The sequence below is a fragment of the Ceratosolen solmsi genome, unplaced genomic scaffold (genome assembly GCF_000503995.2).
Source record: "Ceratosolen solmsi marchali unplaced genomic scaffold, CerSol_1.0 scaffold6, whole genome shotgun sequence".
In the NCBI taxonomy this organism is placed as follows: Eukaryota; Metazoa; Arthropoda; class Insecta; order Hymenoptera; family Agaonidae; genus Ceratosolen; species Ceratosolen solmsi.
Window position 1 is genome coordinate 12,900,019 of NW_011948414.1, and position 23,121 is coordinate 12,923,139.

Here is a 23,121-nt window from a genome sequence, read left to right on the forward strand (position 1 = left end):
CTATTTATTCCGCTTAGAAACTACTGCAATCCGTAACAACTGGTTTTAAAATATTTTTTCGAATCTTTAACTTTTTTATTAAATATATCTGCTCATATTTGAATAGATTTTCAATGTTTATTTATCAGACATATATTATTAGTTTTTGATAAATAACTGCACAAAATAACGATGAATCACAAATAAGATGTGACTAGAAATAAATTTAAATAAATTGATAAATCAATAGAAAATAAATTTTGAAAAATTATCTCAATAAAGGAAAAAATAGTTCAAGACGAACATAACTGAAAAAAGTTTTCGAATTAATATTAAAAGTGAATAAGAAAAGTTTTCTCAAGAAAGATATCATTAATACGGTTGGGACAAAATCGTAAATCTTAACTATAGCACATAAATAGAAGAAACTCTTTTACATAAAATATCATGTAAAATAGTTAAGATAGAAACACGTAGCTGCTAATTTCAAATAAACTTATAAAAGTATGTATGGTAAAAAACACGAAAATAAAAATAAATTAAAAAAAATGGTTTAAATAACAAAAAGGAATGTAATTCTCGAGACTTTTGAAAAGTTGATTGAAATCAAATAACTTCAATCGAAAATAGAGATTCAATTGAAAAGAAAATTATTGTATTAGTGTTCGGATTTAAAGGGTTAGCTTATGGCTCGAACTGCCAATTCAATAGTTCAGTGGATTAGTCTCTCGGCAGAATAATTTTAAAGGAAATCAATAACGGACAAGGCTGAAAAATATAATATATTTATTTTAAAACAAGGTTTAATGAGTGTAAACAATTATAATAATATTGCACTGTTGTGTAGAAATAAATAATTCTGTTGGATTATTCAAAAGATGTGTTCTTGTAATTCTTATGCTATGAAAGCGTCTATGGATATTACTGTGTTGCTTTGAGGTTATGCTGATGTTGTCAATGTCAGCTGATGTCGTCAGTCAATCATGCTTGTGAGGCAGCATGAGAAGATGGTAGTTGAATCAAGTATGCTTGATTGATGAACAGCTATACTTGATGTGGTGTCAGATCTTAAATGGAATTTATTATGTAATCAATTATGTCTTTAATTATGTAAAGGGGACAGCAGTAGAATCTAGTCACAGGAAAAACAATTAGAAGTAGTATTTCTAATTCGTGGAGGATTTGATAATCCGTATCTGTAGAGTCTATTAGTCGATCTGTGTTGGTCATGTGTCACCAATGTGTGTGAACCACAGTGACTCTTGCGTCAGCTGTTCAGGGCCTGCACGGCTCCGAAGTGTTCTTCGGACGAGCGCTAGTGTGCCCTGTTTGTGCTAGCGGGCCTGTACGATGTCGAGGGATCAGTTCGAGAGAGCGTAAGTGTGCCCGATCGACAATAGAGAGAGATGTGACTTGTTTATTTATTAATATAAAGATGTACCTGGTGAACTGCAGGTTGGATGGATTCGATGCTGTGTATGTAATGTTTCCCTTGATTACAATTCCATTGGCTTCACTGTAATCACTTATTAAAGAATTGCCGATTATCTTTTCTATGCACGCGGGTACTCTTTACTATGCTGCCGAAAATGTGGCCACGCGGCGTCTTTACAGTATACTATGCACTGACCGGCAGTTACGCTTGATGGAGAGCGAAGTAATTTTACGAATGAGCTTATGTTGTCGAAAATGTGGCCACGCGGCGTCTTTACAGTATACTATGCACTGACCGGCAGTTACGCTTGATGGAGAGCGAAGTAATTTTACGAATGAGCTTATGTTGTCGAAAATGTGGCCACGCGGCGTCTTTACAGTATACTATGCACTGACCGGCAGTTACGCTTGATGGAGAGCGAAGTAATTTTACGAATGAGCTTATGTTGTCGAAAATGTGGCCACGCGGCGTCTTTACAGTATACTATGCACTGACCGGCAGTTACGCTTGATGGAGAGCGAAGTAATTTTACGAATGAGCTTATGTTGTCGAAAATGTGGCCACGCGGCGTCTTTACAGTATACTATGCACTGACCGGCAGTTACGCTTGATGGAGAGCGAAGTAATTTTACGAATGAGCTTATGTTGTCGAAAATGTGGCCACGCGGCGTCTTTACAGTATACTATGCACTGACCGGCAGTTACGCTTGATGGAGAGCGAAGTAATTTTACGAATGAGCTTATGTTGTCGAAAATGTGGCCACGCGGCGTCTTTACAGTAGTTACTTAATTAAAGAAAAGTATGTACAATGATAAATTTAAGAAAAATATGTAATTTGAAAATAGCTTGTTCGTACGGTTTTAAATAAAAATGAAAAACTCTTCTATAGTACATATAATTAAACGGATTATACAGTTAGAAAAATATTTTGATTAAAATATAAAATTAAAAAAGTTCTAAAGTAAATATAAATAGCCTCAAATAGAAAATAAACTTACAAAATAAATAGTCTTAAATTAATAATAAATTCTTTTATATTATTAAATATACTCAAGAATAGTTTAGAAATACAACAGAAAGAAAAAGTTTAAATAATAAAATTTAAGTAATAAAATTAAAAAACTTTTTAATAAATAAATAGAGCAAAGAAAAACTTTGTTATGAATAGTACAACATGAAAAATTTTCAATATAAAAGAAAACTTTTGAAGCTATATATCAACAGATATGAACATGTATTTATGCTAAAAACATCTGAACAAATCTTTAACTAAAATGACAATCTTGTCAGCATAATATTTTAATATCTGAAATTGTTTATTGCATAATCATTTATTGATCAGAATATTCCTCAAAGATATTTAGTAACCGCTAAATTGTTTGGTTTGATGTTTAAAATCTAACAAGCCAAAATGTAAACAACTGAAATTTATATGGTATATCTGTAACATTGTTGGTTATTAGTAATATAAAAGAAATTTTTACAGTTGAGCAAAATCGTGATTTTTAACTGTATAATATCATGGGAAACGATATATATTTATTAAAGCGGTTTTATTTTAGAATTTTTAAATGTGATTTAGCAGTCATTAATGACACGGTTACGCAATTTATTGAATTTAAGAATATATTTAAGATATCCAGTGAATAATGAATCAAAGTGAAGAAAGTTGACACAGATTTATATAACTACTTATTTAACCATACCAAATTGTACCGTTAGTTAAAAAAGAAAATTCATTATTGAAAATAAGACATATTTCATAATAATACAAAGTAGTTGTTAACTTATGATATTGAACAAATATTAAATTAAACTGTCGCACTTTTGATAACGATATATAAGAAATATGAAGGACTTATAGTTTTTTAGATAAATAATATATACAATAATAAGATCACATATCAGGAAATTTAATTTTGAAACAATGTTTTGTTTTATCAAGTAGGGATTATGCACAATGATTAACAGCGATTTTTGCAATGTATAAAACAACTGCCCCATGTTACAGGACATTTTGGGAAGAGAAGGTAAAAACTATTTTGTCCATACAATTAATTCTCACCTTAAAAGTTAGTTCTTATAAAATGAACACAACCATAAAAATCTTGTATCTAAATGAATATTAATCATTACCAATAAGCATAAAAGATACCAACTGCATGAACAAAAACATATCGATCAGTGGATAAATCTCGGATTGTTTCGGTTAAATCTGTTTGTTTTCATTGACTGTATGTGAATTTGGAATGAAAAGATAATAGTTGCTTTAATAATATTAAATTATACGATATTTTACATTATTGAAAACTTAAGGTACTGAAATTGAACGATCATTAAAGGATAAATAATACAAGGAGAAAAATTGACTAATTTAAAAATTATACATATTAGTAAGTAAAACGTAAAATAAATATCGAAAAACATATTTTATGTATTTTTATTACTGACATCAAATAAATAAATATTGCATTTAATTCGTTTTTATTATTTTTGATAACTTTTATGAATACTGAAAAATAAATAGTGAATATTATTAGTGCTTTACAATGTTAGTTCAATTCTTTATATGGATATAATAATGTTAATTGTAGCAATCAATTTCAAAACTTACAATATACATTGTATTAAAAAAAATTTTAAATTGGCGACAGCGCTCACTTTGCGAAATGCAAGAGTGTTATAATTATTTATATTTTTAATGACACTTTTAAAGTACAAATTACACCATAATCAAAATAAAAACATCGTAAATTATAATTAATTATCTGGAGGTCTCTGAACTAAGTAACAATATACTTTCTATTTCAATTTTCTTATACTTTTATTTAATCCACAAGCATTTTTGATAAAATAGATATAACATAATAATCATACAAGATTCAGCAGCCATCAAAATATTGTATAAGACAATATTAAAGATTTATATATAATGTGCTTTAATTTATCATTACTTTATACATGACAATTATAACGAATTATAAAAGTCGGAAAAATAATAAATACAAATGATCAACAACACAATTAGTTCGTTAGGAGTGAACAAAAGTTAACTGTATGTTTTAGAATCAAACAAGCGCTACCTTCATTGGTTACTTACATTGGTACCTTCTGTAAACTAGTAAACTAATCGGATTATTGCAAGGCAGAGATAAACAAAAATATTAGCGTACTATTTGTTTAATATATACATTTATCTGGCGCAGGCTAATATTTTTGTATAACTAACTACAATATATATTTTTAATAATTAATATTAAAATTTATTTATGAAAACTGAAATTCATTTTTTTTAAAAAGCATGTCATTAAATTTTCCGCTTAATAGAATGAATTAAAAAAAATGTATATAAATGTATATTTCGTAATCATCTTAATTCTGTATATATTTAATATAATTTATCTTCAAATATTTATTTAATAAAAACTTGTTATTTAACATAAAAACAACATTATTTTGTTATTTAACAGGTATTTATGAATTAATATTATAAATATTTTTATTTCCATTTTATAAAATTTTATTTTTCCGCATTCCAACATAATAAGATAATATTATACCAAAATTATACTTTATTTATTTCTTTTTTTAATAGAAAATTCATTGTGTATTTTACATTTATCTTATTTGAAAATTGCAAAAATGAAAATATTTGTATAAAATTAAACCATATCAAATTAATTATTCGCATTTGTATTTCATACATTTTAAGAAAGGGATCACAGGATCTTTATACAAAGTCTAATTGTAAACTACATCAAAATGTTATTTTATTGCTTTTAGTACTTGAATCTACATTTGAAGCATAACCCGAATTGATTAGCAAATTGCCTCTATCTCACGAATAATATAAATCTTTCTTAATTTTTCATTTAAAAAGGCATTAATTAAATTAAATTATTGTGATTATTGTTTTCAGACAGTATTTTTAATCGATCATCCATTCGATTGTATACTTCTGATATTAACTATAAATCTATTCTGTATTGGATGTCTAATTTTTTTCACAGATAAAACAAAATAACTTTAATTATATTGAATAATTTAGTATATATTAATTTTATTAAATAAAAACTTAAGTAAAAAATAAAAATATGTTTGAAATAATGCGGAATTTATCTGCTTAAAAGTTTAAGTAAATGACTTTCTATAACCATTTTTAGTTAAAATGCCTAGTAATGTTTTATATACCTTTATTTATAAAATGAATATTGATTTTTGCTAATTGTTATTTGTCACTTTTCTTTATGTTTCATCGTAATACTAATTTCTTATAATAATTATAGCATAATTAAAAAGTGTCTTTAATATCCATCTGAAATCATGTGCTTGTTTTTATTTCCAATCACTTGTAAAATAGAAGCATTTTGAGGACATAATCAAAACATTAGTTTTTTTATTAAATTTCAACAAATGCGAATATTATAAATTGTAATTTGTTTTGTTGCTATACACTCAAACACACACACACACACACACACATAACACAACACGCGCGCGCACACACACACAACACAACACAACACGCGCGCACACACGCCCATACACACAAATTTATTCCTACATAAGTAAAATTCTTTTTAATTCTTAAATATTCTATTTATTATAATTTGTATGTATAAATCTTATAAAATATAATATGAAAACTCAGATTCATTAGATTAATTATTTAAATTAATAGTTTATAAATTCTATTTAATTAATACAAAAAATAAAATTTAATTATTTAAAAATTTATTTAATTTTATTATAATTTAATAAAATTAATCTATAAATTTTAGTTGTGTATCAATATATATAACATTTTGAAAATATTCAATAATTAAGATATTTAAAAATAATACTAATATGACAGTAAATTAAAATAACTTAAATTTTATACTCATTAACGAATAAAAGATTTTAGAAAGTACATTACAATAAAAGAAAAATATTGTCATTGTACTACATTATGTTAGATTGTAAAGTTTCTATTTTACTTTACTATGATTATCTATGTAGTTATAAAAATGTTATTCGATAAATATTTATATGCATGGCTTTGGTTCAAAAAATAAGATTTATGAATATTTCTTTATTTAATTAGGACGAACTGTGGTCTAACGTGATATTTACGTCCTCCAAAACCAATTTCAAATCAATGTTATCATCTGTAAGTCTGGCATCGGACATTTTTAGGAACTTAATAACTTTTTCCGTGGCAGCAATTCCGCAACTACTAATTTCATTCTACAAAAAACATATATATATTATTTAAAGGAAAACATAATCTTTGATATAATGTATTATTACTTACCGATGCTGTAAGATTCATAAAATTGAAAAATTTTTGAAGCACAGCGACCATTGTTACGAAAGTGTCATCTGGCAATCTTTTACGAACAAGATTTTCATAAATCTAAAAAATATATAGATATAGATAAATAATAATGATTATTGACGTAATCTTATATTTAATTATATAAATATGTATATTTTAATAATAATTTGGTTCAACTGTTTTCAAATAGCTATATCTATCGCTCACTAATCATTCAAATCTCTTTTAATGATTAGTAATACTGAAAACTTACTTTATTATAAAAATCTAATCTACAAAGTCTATTAAGGGCATACTAGATCATTTAAATAGTTTATATCTTAATGATTTGAAAATTACTGATAATGTACTTTAATTTATTTTTAATAAATTATCTGTGCATTTAAATATATACACAAAAATGTGTTTAATACTTTAACATTACGTAAAAGACAACTATAAATTCATGTCATATACATATATATATATATATATATATATAAATTTATTTAATCCTTCCAGAATGATCGCAGCCTAATCTAGTTCATGAAAGTATTTTAATACATTTCATACTGTAATTTTAAAATTAAAATCCTACAATAACAAAATCTAATAAATTATATATTACAACTTATAATGTTAAAGAGTTTGGTTGTACTTTTATTATTTAATTACTTAGATTTTTTATAAAAATAATTATAATACTTTCATTTATCTAAGTTATTATTTTATACACTCCAATTATAATTAGGTAATATAAATTTGTTATAAAGTCATGGGTTTAATAAATAAACATTAAATAATTGAATATAAAATATCTATAAAGTTGAGCATATGAATATTTTACTAATAATCATAACTATTTAAATTTTTTTATATGAATATTATGAATTGAGATTATCTTGATATACTCTCTTAAGTGTATCAATGTTATTATTAAAAATATTTTCAGCTACTATATGAAATTATTTATAATTAAAAAACCAATTATGTTTATATTAAAATAAAAATAAATAAATAAATAGTAATCTTTAACTTACTTTATTATCCATGACTAAGTATCCAAGTAAAAGTACTACGTATGCACCTATTAATGTATGTTCCATGTGTCGTCCAGCTTTCTGTAAAACTGTCATAAAAATTATTGACAACAGTTCTTATATTCTTATTAATATAAATAATTAGATTAACAGTAATAATTTTTACGTTTTGCAACGGTTTCTTCAATAAATTCTTCCTGAGACTTAGATGTTGTAGAAACCATTTCTGACTGTTCACAATCTTTTTTTCCATCTAAAATTGCGTCAGTTTTTTGCTCTTCTACACGAGCAAGTTCTTCTTGTTTATAAAAAAGATTAATTAATGCATCTAAACCAGTTTCTTCTCCTAAAACAATTTTTTATTTAAATTTAAAAATACATATTTTAAATAAATAAATAGTTAATAAAAACAATAAATTTTATAAAATCAAGTATTTGCCCATTATTAAAATACAATTTTGAATGTCAAATTAAAAATTTTTTTTTTCAGTTTAAAATTCAATATTTATTTTAAATTATAATCACTAAATAAGAACAAATTAAATAAGATATTTAATATGAATGTGTACCTTGGTTAGCTGAAAATGTTTTTGACATTATAAGCAATTTTTTATTATCTTCACATTGTTCTATCAAATTTATAAGAAGAATTAACGCTAACATCATAATATCAAATTGCTTTTCTTCTGGAAGAAATTGTGGTACTCGTAATATAAGATGTAAACTATTATCAATTACTTTATTTTGGTGACCCACAGTTTTTCCACCAACAGCTGAAATAATATAGATATTATATTTATTGTTTATTATATTAAAATAAAATGTGAACGTTTGATCATTTTTTATAAGTTTTGATTATGTTATGGACATAACGTTAAATCTTCGCAAATCTTGAAAAAAATCAAAATTGTTATCGGAATTGTTATGATGAATATTAATTCCGTCCCCCAAATTGAAGTTAGGAAAAGCCTTAACATGGATAACATACTAGAACTGATTTTCAATTGCAATAGTTGTACAAATATGCATAAATTTGAAGATCTATGCTAGTTCATTAGTAAAATAATTCTAGGCTTATTAAAAAAATTAAATTATTAAATGCTAACTTTATAATTTTTATATGTCCAAACAATGGATGAGGGATTATTTAGAATAATATAATTATTAAATGATATGAACACATCAAAAAGTTTTTGGAATAAATCCACGAGAATTTGATAAATAAAGAGTAGTAGCTCACAAAATAATTTTATAAACAGAAATTTTATTATTAGTTTTAATTTTAATATTACATAATTGAAAATGACTTCAGTTCTGGAACCAATAGTGTTATATCGAGAACTTTAATTTTGTAATAAATATCTAATGATAGGAATGAAATTGATGAATCCAACTATAGTTAATGTTAACTATTTATATAATTAAAACTTATTAAATAGCACTAATTTAAAAAAAAAAAAATAAAAGTTTCATTTGAATAAGTTTCCTTAAGTAAGTCCTAACTTACTGCATACCATGTAAAATATGAGAGAAATTAAAGAAAGATGTTATAAAAAATAATAGTTCCAATTAGTTAAATGTAAAAGCTATTAAATAAGATCATTAATAATAATCTTTACACAAATTTTAATTATCAAAAGATTTTAATAATCATTTATATATAAAATAAAATGTGGAGGTTTGTACTTGATTAATATAAATGCTAGCTTTAAATATATATCATTGATAGAATATAACAATTGAAATACTATATTATTCCTTTTCTTATATTAAACTTATTAAATAACATATATAATTCAATCAATATCAATATATATATATATATATATATATATATATATATATATATATATACGTTAATCTTATTTATTTTAAATATTACTTTTACAAAATGTAATGCAATTATTCATAATCATAAAAAATTAGAAGAATGAAAAGAAATAAAATTTATTAATAATATATATATAAATATATATGTCGTAACAAGTCATAAATCAATGTATATCACCTTGTTAATATAGTAAATGAAAATATAAATGCTTGAAAATGTATGGTTTTTTTTCTTAGAAATGTACCAATCACTCATTATATTTATAAAAAACATAAAATTCTTATTACAAATCCTCGATGTAGCCATATTAAAACATTAGCTATAACTTCTATTTTAAATATTTCTAATATATTTATAAAGCAGTCTTTAATTTGTTGGAACTTGTTTAATTATTTTTATAATTCTTTCTCTTTATTTTATTTTATGAATATTGTCACTAGTGGTATTTAATGCATATTTATTAAATGATGATCAATACGAAATTAATTTATCAATAAATTTTTTTTCAACAACTGCATCGTAATATTGTTCTCTCTCAATATATTTCTCTTTATTTGTCCTGAATATAAGGTTTTATCAACCAATAAAATGTTATAAAAACTGATTTAATAAAATTTGTGTATTCTATAATTAAGATAGATCGACTTTTGTCATAGTGTCTTCAGTTTGCAGATGTTTAAAAATTGTCTCACTATACCCCAGTTCTTTAGTAATTCTTCACACACCATTTTCAAATAATTAATTGTAGAATATAGATAATTTTTTTTCTTCAAAATCTATAAGTATTCTAACAGCACAGCTTATTGATCTATAATTTAATCTCTGTTAGACTACTACTATAATAAATCTACGAGGTAATGCTAAAATATCTTATTAAAATACCAATTTTAATTACAGCGGTCGTTAGTAACAAATAAAAAAGGTCAATTCGAATCATTAATAATGTTTTAATATATTAGTTCCAATATAGGGGGGGGGTATTATACAATTTATATATTTATTTATAAACATATAGATGAGTAAATAGTAACGACTAATAATTTTTAATTTTATATTAAATATTAAATATTTAAATATTCACATAGTATAGTTTTATAAGAAAAATATTTCAAATTTCTAGATTAATTATATGAAAAGATAAAATATTATTTAATATATTTATTGTTATAAATATTTTAAGTAAAATTCAATAAATAAACACAAAAAAAGCATTATAAAAAAGCTATTTTATGTCCCTTTTCCTTTATCGAATTCATTTTACATAAATGTTATATTTTACAAATAAACACAATTTTAATATTTGACATTTTATAATGAGTATTGATACAAAGTGAATTTTAAAGTGGATTACATAAAAAATTAATTATTATATAAATGTATTGCTTTAATATTAATAAATTATATCTTACATTGTCTGTTAAAACGATGGGTTAAGTTGATAAGAACTTTGACAACTGCAAATAAACATTCTCTAATTACTGCTCCATTTGACGTTTTATCACTACAATCATCAGTGGGATATTTTAAAATTTCTTCTCCACAAAAATTATAAAGACTAGCCAACGTGATTACTAAAATACTATCATTATATTTTAACAAGTACACTTGGTTTTCTTCGTTCATATGGGTTACCTAATTAAACAAAATCATTTTAATTCTATTGTAAATTTATATATTTAAAATAGATCAATGTTCATACATTTTCTAATACTCTTAAACATCTGTCAACTTTTCTTAATTTATCTAACAATGGCTCGTCCCATCCAGTATGTGAAATATCGGAAGATTTGATATGGCGATGACATTCTGTAATTGTTTTAATAATGTGTTCTAAACCTCCGAGCTCTCTTAGTTCTTCTTTAAACCACTCCCCAGCTCGTTTAGATGTTAAACTAAGTAATGTTTCCATTGCCAATTGTCCAACCTATAAATTTAAATATTAACATTAAACTAATTATCAAAGAGATATTTTAGTTTTCTTATGTTACCATGAAAAAATTCTTTTATGTGTTATTAATAAATTGATAATGTCAAAAAATTATTATAAGTGTAACAATGACAGGAGTTTTATTTGATGATTAAAATTCTTTTATTCGTGAAAGCAGCAGTTATTACGGTAATACTATTATTTGTTATGCTTGTAAAATTATGTTTCTATTATATTTTAGAAGAAAAAAAAATTTTTATCTTAATAACATGTTAAATTTAAAAGCGTTAGTTTATGTTTTGAAAGTTTTTTTACATATTTATCAGGCAAAGAAAGTGTGTATTTATACATATACACATTTATATTTTTTTTCCTGGAGAAAAATTGCAGAAATTTTTCAATGTACTTATTTAAATTTGTAAAAAAATTAATGATAACTTTTAGAATAATCTGATTAGTAGGAGATATATGAATACGTAATTGACTAATATAACTGACGTTATCCTCTTTCTTATTCACTTGTTCGATATATGTATTCTAAACTTTTGTCAATAATTGTGCCTATTAAGCATGTAGCACGTGCAAGTTTTCAGTATAGCGAATATAAAGACAGCAAGTCTTCAACAATTGCTTGACGTAGGAATTCAAGTATTTTAACAGTAAATGGGGGAACTCTAACGAAGGTACGCAGATAATAGCAAGAACGGTTATGACAAAAACAAAAATAAACGATTGTAAATTGTTGCATTATTTTATATCGTATAGTGAAACTATTGTTATTGGGATACCGTAAAAAACTAACTATTTAATCAATTGTCAACATTTTAAAATTTATTTTTATGTAGAATAATTTTATTTGTTAGAAGAAAATCTATTATGTTCGGAGATAATAGATATGAAACAGGAATATTCTAAATTGTAGAGTATTTTATTTAATACTTTATAATGAAAAAAAAATTTAATTCAAATTAAATAATAAATCACTTATTTAATTAGAAATAAAAACTATATCCAAGTTCACTTATACATTTAGTACTTATAGTATAGCTTACTGTATAGTAATTACAATACATAATTTTTTTTATAATGAAAAAATTCTTTCTTAATCACAATTCCTACTTATTATATTCATTCGATATATTGTTTTTTAACCTTTCTTTCATCAATTTATGCCCATAACATTTGAAATATTGTAATACTTACATTATTTAGGGAATTAAACAATCATTTAAACAAGCATTACAATTAAAGGTAATTTTTCATTTTTTAAATCTATAAATTAATTTTTCCTATTTTAAATTATCTATTGGTAATATTTATAAGCAATGCAGTCAATTTAGACCAAAATCATTCAGATTTAGGCGTTAGTTTATTCAACGATTTTATAAAAATAAATTATTAATATAGTTTCTATTTCTATAGATTGCTGTAAATTTTTTTCATTCAAACTTTTTCTTTTATTATTTTAAACTGTATTTCAGTTTTCACTTACTGTTAAAAATATTCAATGTGCATTTTTAATAAAGATAACTGCTTTTAAAACAGTTATATATTTTCTATTACCCCGGTCTTATGGAAGTATTATATTCTTTTTTCAGCAATATATATTTTAAACGGCATTTTTAAATAGCTTCTAATGTTCCAAATTTCAATATATTACGGTTTATAAGTATTAAAATATAATCTGAATTTCTTTTTTATATATAAATAATCAGCATAACAATATGTTTAAAAATTTCGCGAAGATGGACTTTAGTTTGCGTATTTATATAATTTTTATTAGAAAAACTGCAATTTTTCTAATTTTCATGTGACCAAAATGATATATATTTTGCAAATCTATATTTCACTGAAATTTTTTTATTGAACTTTGTTTAATTTTTCTATACAAATTATACAAATTTTTATTTTATTAATGTTATAATAAACATAGTTTTTCTTCGTATTTTTAAACTTTTGATGAAATTAATTTTACTAATTTGTTAACCGTTTAAGATTTAGATTTAAAATTTAGTTTTTATTTTTTACCAAATACCAAATTTTCAATAATTTATGATATATCTAGTTTTTTCTGCAATAATAAAATTCAATCAAATTCAATCAAATAATGAAATTCAATCCCAAGAACATATAGGTCATTGAATAATATTATTTTATTATGATAAATGTTTTCGAGTTTCATATGTCTTTTTTAAACAATTGAATAAAATGAGGGTATAATTAAACAATAATAGTGCAAAAATCATTGTCTGCTTTATATACGCTGTAATAGAAATTGAAGAACATATATTGCGTCTCCTAGTGAAGTTTTATCACAATTACATGGTACTGTAATGATATGAAGCTTGTATATTAATCGTTGATTTTCAAATCACTAAAGTGCCATATTAAATATTTGGAATATATAAAATATAATACAATAATGTGCAGATTGCAAGAAAATTTTTTTATCTACTTTTACTTTTACGTATATATAAATTATGGGTATTTCTCAACAAAAGATATTTGTATTTATTTAGAATTGATATATTAAATAAATATTCTCATTTTTAAATAAAATTATTCTTGCAAGTTGAAGTAACATATCAAAAGGGCATATATTTTAAGTTAAAAATTTCAAATTATATATCGAAGTTCAGGATTTGTATCATATTAATATTTGTTTCATATTACAGTTGTTTAAATTAAATCCTGCTTGAAAAAACTAAAAATTTTAATTTTATTTTAAACAATTTTCTAATTGTTATTTAACTCAATTTTAGTTACAAAGCTATATTTTTAGTTTTATTCATTTCAACCCATCCAATTAATTGTCAATAAAACCAAGATAAAAAATACAGATAAGATAAACTATCTATATAAAATTTTCATTCACTCTTAATATGATTATTAATATCATTCATATAATAAATAAATAATATTTAGTAAATAATAAATAAATATATTTATCATTTAAAAATATGAATCTATATTATATTATAAATATCACTTCATTATTAGTAAAAATATTATAAATCCATTTTATTTTAATTTATTACAAAATTAAATTTATGTAAATATTAAGCGAATATTAGATAGCAACTTCTTGGAGATTGTAAAAATTTTGTAAATAAAATTTATATTACTTACAGTAATATTATCTAAATTTAAATGTTTCGCGTGACCTTGACCTTGAATATCGGCACACAATTGACGTACTTTCTCTTTATTTTTTAATAGTTCGGTATAACTGAGCCCACAATCATCTAAAGCATTTTTATGACTGGCATCAGATTCAAGAAGACTTAACATTAACTCAAGGCAATCTCTATCTAAATCCATTGCAAGTCGATCTTGACTTAATACAAACATCACTGTAGCAGTACATAATGCGAGACTCTGTAAATATGAATTATATGTGAAGATGATAATATTATTGGTTACAATGACAGCAATATTATTTACTAAAGCATAATTTTTTATGTTATATTAAATAGAATTAATAACAAAATAATGAATAATGTTTACATTTATGCATATATCTAACAAGTTAAAAACAATTTAGATAACGAGTATTATTGAGTAATAGTTTTAAAAACAAAAAATATTGAAGTGTTTGTTTGCCAATTCAATCGTTTTACGAGAGAAGCTGGTTCAGGTTATATACTGGTAGTTATGATAGAGTGACACGATCAATTTCTATGCATTAAATAAATATATCAATGAACAACCGTGTTAACATAAAATCCATACTGCATCTCAATGTAAAATTAATCAAGATATTATTTTTTATAATAATAATCATCATTTCTTAAAGGAATTAAAAACTATTTAACTACTGAACGATAACAATAATTAATAATATAAAAAATTTACAAAATTTTATAACATTGTATTTTTATGAATTATATTGTTTATAATGCGTTGATAAAATTTGAAATAAATCAAATGAAACGTTTCAAATTTAAAATGGTGCCTGTGAGCAAGTTTTCAGTTACTTATACTTTAGTGTATGTATAATAATCGCCATTGAATAAACTACCATTATAGGGTAAAATGTCATCTCGATAGCTTTTACAGCTTGAAGAATTCTAGAACTCTACTGTACATCCGTAAATTAAAAAATATTAAAAATATTAATTCAATGAAAAATGTATAGGTACACATTCACTGTATTGCATATTTTTGTTTTGTAAGAATTTTATGACAGAAATTTTAAAACAGAAAGAACACATTTCCACTAAACTATATTAAATGGTTAATTAATTGATTTTTTCATAGACATTTTTATAGAAATTTTTTTACTACAGGCATTTATTAATGTTTAAAAAATTAAAAATTTTGTCCATTTTATAATATTATCCAAAGATAACAATACTTATACATATATATATATATATATAATCTATTTATAATATTTCTTCTGTAAAGGAATTCTAATACTATATTTATTTATCCTGAATGATATTCAAACGTTAGTTATTTAAGTTACAATGTTTAAGTAATGCAGAAATAGTATAAGATGCGTTCAGTCATACAATAATAAATAAATTTTAGATTCAATTATTTATTACAAAACATTAGTTTTATATATGAAATCAATTTTAGAAAAAAATTCATTTTAAAAAATCCTATATTTACGTATAGTCACAAAAAATTAGTTAACTAAAACAAACTAAAAGATTAATTGCATATTTTACCTGATCAGTAGTCGCATCATGAAGAGCTTTAAAAAATTTAGCTACGGTTCCGTGAGCCCGAACGTGCATTCGAAATGCAGGAGCCATGCACTTACTTGCAAGTCGGATAGCTGATAAACAACGGGTAGCATTAGGGTTATTTTCTCTAAGTGTATCTAAAATATATTCAACATCGTCATTAAATTCTTGAAACTCGCCACTCTCTTGAATTTGATGCGCTTTCTTAACATTTTTTACAACAGTATAAAACTGAAAAGAAAATTTTTTTTATATAGTTAAAAATGTTGTTAAATAGATTTTATCAGACGTTAGATATTTATAGTATTTATAAATTAAAAATTGGTATTTTTATAAATAATCTAAATATATACACTTGTTGTCCTACGAAATTTAAATAGAAATAACACTACAGAGAATAGCTCAGAATATCAATACATATGTAAAAGATACACATCAGCTATAATTTAATAAGTCATAAACATATATAGAATTTCCAGCTTAAATCTTGTAAAAAAATACACATTTATGTTAGTTACAAAATTTATTTATATATTAGGAAGGCAATTAATACTATACCAATTATATATGAATGTATGAAATTTGAATATATTTCGAGTTTTTTTTATAACAAACGTATTGATAACGTATAACGATTTTTTATAACATTTTGTAATGTAAGAATAAAATTTTTTAAGAAATTAAATTAACTTTAATAATTAATAGAAATAATTACAGAGTTCAATCAGTTATCATTAAAAAATGTAAATATTTAATAAATTATATTTGAAATAACAAAGATGCAAAATACATTTTATAGATCAAATACAATAGTTGCAAGTATAATAAATAATTATTATATATTTGAAACAGTTTTTTATTATAAAAATATAATTTGAAATAATCAGAAAGCCTACATTGTTTACTCTTCATGAATTTGAAATTAAATAAACTAACATTTAAAAATTTGATAGATTAAGATTTGAATTTTCAATAATACTACAAGAAAATTTGAACCAAAAAATTTGAAAATTTGTTCAAAAACTGTTGATATGGTCGAAAACACTTATTAACGCAGAAACCATTTATTGCAATACTAATGGCATAATTGTTAATATTCATAAAGACAGTATGAAATATATACTTATATTGATAGAAATATAAAAAAAAATAATAACAAATATGAGAAACAAAAGCTACTGTCACCGTGTTGCAAGTTTATAAAGACAATTTCATTAAAAGAAACTATAAAATATTTATGTTTTATATTCTTGGAAATATAGAAAAAGGTAGCATCAAGAAAATATTTCTTATATTTTAAGAATTGAAAAGTTATTAATTGTGAAATTAACAATATTTTATGGTGTTATGTAAAATAGCGAAAGATCAATGATATGTTTAAAGATGTAATATGAAATGTTATGAAAATACTTCTGTTCAAAATTCGAAAAGATAATAAGCAATATTAATACAAATTATTTGTCCAACACTATATAATATTAGGCATCAAAATGGGTGCACATATTCACAAAATATACCAACTGTTTTACAAAATTTTGATAACAAAATCTTATAAATAATATAACTTTTTCTTGTTGATAAAATTTATCATTATTGAAATAACATTAAGATTAGGTATTTAATTTCATTTAATTTAAAATTAAATTATTATCAAAGTGACTTCAAAATTAATTGTTGAACATTTAAAAACAAATACTTTACTATACTTCATAATTATAAATGTTTTTAACTATATTAATACACAATTACAATTTTGGCATATCTTTATTAGATCTATTCAATAAATAATTTGTTATACATATCATTACGTATATTGAAGAAATATTTTTATTAATGAAATCAAGTTTTCATCACATTTTAGTGAAATATTAAATACCAAGAATAAATATTAAACACTTGTAAAAATGACAATAGTACTAATAACAACAAACATGAATCAATTGTTATTATTACATCAAGAATATTTTTGCTTATTTTACTTACACCTTTAACTTTTTTACCACATCGTATACTTGTAACAGCAGATTCTATATCAACTGATAAATCAACTCCAGTTTCAGGATAAGTTACAATTCGTGTTAAAGAGGCATTTTCAAATTCTTCATCGAACGCAACTAAATTTGGATCGTTTAATGTTGCACACGAAGTACTTGGAGTATTAATCCTACTATTATCATTGTTGACTGATTTTAACTCTTTATCACTGTCACACCACTTATGTTTATAAAGAGCACGCCTTTTATTACCATTAGTTGATCCAGTAGAACGAGTTTTAAAAATGCTACCTTTTTTAATAACTGTAGGTTTACTATTTATATTTTTTGTTGAAATAATTGATGACTCTGAATTAGATAAAACGCACGGAGACTCACTTTGAATTTCACTCTGTAAATTACCACTAGCACTTTCACTTTCATCACTACTGGAATATGAATCTTGTTCCAAAGCTTTCACAGCATTTTTAGTATCTTTATTTATTACTAATGAGTCACTTTTGCAAGATCCATGTTTGATATGCTGCTCAGTTTCTATGTTAACTTTTTGTTCATTTTTATTAACGTCATCTAATGAATTAATTTCTAAATTTTTAAAAGCTATTTTTTGCGTAGTATCTTTTACAAGATGATCTTTCTCATAATTTGTCTCTTGTTCAATTTTTGTAATAATTTTATTATCAATAAATGATTTATTTTGTGTGTGGTCAACATCATTGGATAAAATATCGATCAATTCTTGCGTTGTCGTTGGCAACAGTTGATCATGATTTACTAAATTTTCATTTACTTTATTACTACAGGTAGAAGTGCATTCAGTCTTTACAATATCATAATGAGAAACAAGTGTATTATTAGCATCAGTTACAGATTTTCTTAATGTCAATGATAAGCCAGAATTTTGGGAATTAATTAATGAATTTACAGTACTTGGAGAAACATCGAGTCTTAAATTTTTTGATCGACTTCGTGTAGTTCTCATTTCCGATTTATCTAAAGTACACACTGATGTTATAATAGGTGATTCACAATTAGTCACACGATTCGGCTTAATGTCTGGTTTTGAATACTGCGAATTCACTTTTTGATTAATAATTATTTTTGGATCTGGTGAAGTAGTTAAAATTCGATAATTTTCATGATCAGCCTCTTCTGAACAAACTAGTCTGGCTGTACCTTTACATATTCTTAAAACGATAGGTGGCTTTCCTTCATCTCTATAAGACGCTTCTACAACTGAATCAAGGGAATTATCACTTTTTTTCATATTTACAGAAGATTTTTCATTTAATCGCAACTTTTCATCTGAATCTTGATTTAAATTAGTATTAGAAATTGATTGACAAATTTCAATACCAGACCGAGATTCTTCTAGCGTCGATGTTATAATTCTACTTTTAAAAAACTTTTTTGGTTTGTTAACATCTAAATTACTTTCTTCATTTAAATTATACGAAAAAATATCCTTTTCGTCGGCATTCTGATTTCCATAATCAAGCTTTGCCCGTTTGGTTCCATAATTGTTTCGTCCATCAATACTGCGTCTTCCTATAAAATTTAATAAATTATTTAAATTATTCATTATTCATTAAAATTTAAATAGCATAAATTGTATAAATCTGTTGAATGATTCATATAAATTATCAATATAAAAATTACTAGATAAAATAAGGATATTCATTTATAATTATTAAATATGTAAAAGTGAAATAAATACACTATTCTTTGTTGATTATCCCAAAAAATTCTGTCACATTTCTTCTAACAAACATCTGTATATTTTACCTTATTTTTTTCTTATGCATTTACTTTACTACTTTGTATTTTGCTTTTTTTGACACGATGATTTCTTAATACAAGCATTTTAGAAGAAAATATCCTTCTTTATCATACTTCGTACTAATTTTTTACACTATTAATCATAGTGCGCATTTTCTAGCTACTTTATAAATGCATATGGAAGTAAATGGGTTATAATAGTAATAATTTAATAAAAAATAAAAAGTACTATAAGCATAAAATGAAAAATTATTCTACAGATATTTAAAATTTTTTTATTATCTTAATTTAAAAATGATTATTTTTTTATAATAGAACTGCAATATAGTAATTACAAATTTCTTCAACAAAATTAAGAAAATTAACTGTAAAACGAAGGTTTGAAATACTGCAAAGTCAATCGTCACCATAAATAATCGAAACCGAAAAAGATCAGAAAAAAATGATTGGTGCCTGCATGATTATTTTTTCTTTTTATCCAGTTCAGTAATGGTAGAACATTGATTATGGAATATGCTTCATATATATTTGTACATAAACACAATATTTCTTTGTAGTTAAAATAATTCTTATTAATGTAGTAATTAATATATGTAGGTTATAATAATATCTTTGCATTTATTAGTCATTAATATTATTAAATTACTTTAATAACTTTTAATTTTATGAAATAGGAACCTTACGTTTGTTGACAAGACAGATAATTAATCACTCTTTTTAACATATAATATTGATGCAAAAATGATAAGATGTAAACATATTTTAACAAATTATTTTTAAATTATGAACTTATAAACATTTTTAATATGCAAATGGATGAAGAATGGTGTATGTATATTTAAAAGATTTTTTAAATATTTTATTTAAACAGATTCCATAATTCAAATGGAAATATAAGAACTGTAGCTATTTAAATATAAATCACTACATATATTTAAAAATAAACATACATTGATTTACTTACGACAGATCTCATATACAGATGCAAATTAAAACAAAATCATGAAATATTCATTTTATTTAATTAAGATAAAAAATATATGCAAACTAAAAATGATACAATAAAACAATTTAATGTTTCAAATAAATAATTAATTGAATTTTAATGTTATATTTAGCTATTTGTTAATAAATTGTTAATAAAATTTCATAAATTTTTATGAAAATTGGTAATTGATCGCATTACATTATTGATAATAAAGAACTAAATTATATTATTAATTTAAATTTAAATTTAAATTTAAAAGATAAAAAAGACAACAAGATAAAACATTTTAATACATTAATAATTTTTTAAAATTATATATGTTTAAAAACAATTTTAAAGACCTAATACCATTATAATGGTTTATATTCTTTTATATTTTACTTTCTAAATCTGTATTAAATACTTAAATTGAATAAATGTCCAAGAACAATCATTTAAATTTTGAATTAAAATTATAATTAAACAAAATAATAAATATTATTTATATACTCCATAATTATTTTATATTTTGTCATTTCATATTATAACTATAATATTTGGATACATGGTAATCATGTAAACTATTATCCATTTTATTATAAAATTATAAATAAACTGTATATAGTAAAATTAATAGCTAATAGAATAATATTACTATAATTCTTGGTAAAGCAATCACTATTAATATATTTTTATTTTTGATTAATTAATAAAAACAAATTTTTATTAATTAAAAATAATATACCACTGTTGACATATTCTAAATCGATCAAAAATATTAAATTAAACTGTTGAACACAGAAATAATAAATTTATTTCAAAGTATATTACATCTTTCTCTTACGTTCATATAACAAACTATGTTACATTAATTTAATAATATTTGAATCAATTATTTTATATTTTCTTAAATAATTTTAAAGGGACTGAATAAAAGGAAAACAGAATCTTGAAATCTAAGTATTTATATTGAAATTATATAAAATAGATATAGAAAAATTGTAAAATAATCATTTACCACTTTGCTAATTAGGTTAAATGTCAATTTTATGTGGCTCAATCAATGGGTATTAAATAAATTTATATATGGATAATTGTAATTTCAGGTTAGTTTTTTTTTCAATCCTAGCACTTAACACAATAATTAAAACAAAATTCCTAAAATAAAATTTTTTATCTATCTATTTATATATTAATACTTATTAACTTTGTTTCAAACAAATAAAGATATATGGAAAGAAATTTTATCAAACTTTTTGAAAATATCATTGATTTGTAAAATGAAATCAAAACATTCACTTTAAAATTATGTACTTACATATATACATGTATGTATATAAGTATATAACTTACTAAAGAAATTGTAAATAGCTTTATAGATATAAAAATAATAATAAATAAAAATTAACAATAAATATTATAAATATAAATACCATTAATATTTGTACTACGTATAGAAGTAAACGATGTTATTCCCCATTTTCCAACTGTTCCAGCTGATTTTGCAGCAGAAGGGCGATTACTATTTTCTCGAAAAAGTTTATCAAATTGAATACTATTTGATGTAATAACACTGTTTATCTTGCGATTATAAGATTTTGTACAACCTCTAGATGTCATTTTGTTTAATTTATTAAACTTATTATTTTTATCATTCCACCATAAACACAATTATATTTTTTAAATTTATATTAAAAAATATTTATTTTATTCTTTTTCTTCTGTAATTAACATTGTTATATATACTGAGAATTAAACTGCATTTATTGTTAACAGCATTGACTCGATTTAAAATAATTAATTTCATTTATGTAATTGTTTTTAAAAATGTTTAATATTATAACAATACTTGATAGTATATAATACTTAATTAAAATAACTTCACTTGATTCAATTATTTAAATAATACAAGGCATACAATCCTTTTTTAAATTACACAAATTATTATATTATCCACAATAATAGATATTATACCCATACGACATGCATATATATATTCATGCATGCATGTATAGACATGTGTATGCATGTATATATGTATGCATGTGTATGAATGTATATATATATATATATATTAAACTTTTTTTCAACGCACTATTGAACACAATATTTTCACATTTACTTAAAAACACTATTATTTACAATATTCTTGAAAATTATCATACATTTTTA

General features: G+C 22.9%; 1 protein-coding gene across 2 annotated transcripts; it reads right to left on the bottom strand.

The window, feature by feature from the left end:
* Positions 1-6,439: 6,439 nt before the first annotated feature.
* On the bottom strand, positions 6,440-22,610 carry wapl (cohesin release factor wings apart-like). 2 transcript variants are annotated; one of them, XM_011507075.1, is made up of 12 exons: positions 22,383-22,610; positions 19,560-19,751; positions 18,193-19,439; positions 16,192-16,440; positions 14,642-14,890; positions 11,285-11,509; positions 10,995-11,217; positions 8,324-8,527; positions 7,921-8,100; positions 7,755-7,843; positions 6,712-6,813; positions 6,440-6,644 (listed from the first exon to the last, which is right to left on the bottom strand). In XM_011507075.1, the coding sequence occupies exons 1-12, from the start codon at positions 22,567-22,569 to the stop codon at positions 6,498-6,500; spliced, it is 3,294 nt and encodes a 1,097-aa protein (XP_011505377.1). In that variant the 5' UTR covers positions 22,570-22,610; the 3' UTR covers positions 6,440-6,497. The 2 variants fall into 2 exon arrangements, with proteins under 2 accessions (XP_011505377.1, XP_011505376.1); XM_011507074.1 differs by having other exon boundaries at positions 18,193-19,751.
* Between the last annotated feature and the right edge of the window lie 511 nt (positions 22,611-23,121).

What these genes read in the sequence shown, in the direction of transcription:
- wapl (XM_011507074.1), bottom strand. Translation starts at nt 22,569, where the DNA reads ATGACATCTAGAGGTTGTACAAAATCTTATAATCGCAAGATAAACAGT. An exon ending in TAAATTTAGATAATATTACT is followed by an intron (nt 11,510 to 14,641) that starts GTAAGTAATATA and finishes TTAAATTTATAG; the next exon opens with GTTGGACAATTGGCAATGGA. An exon ending in ACTTAGTCATGGATAATAAA is followed by an intron (nt 6,814 to 7,754) that starts GTAAGTTAAAGA and finishes TATATTTTTTAG; the next exon opens with ATTTATGAAAATCTTGTTCG.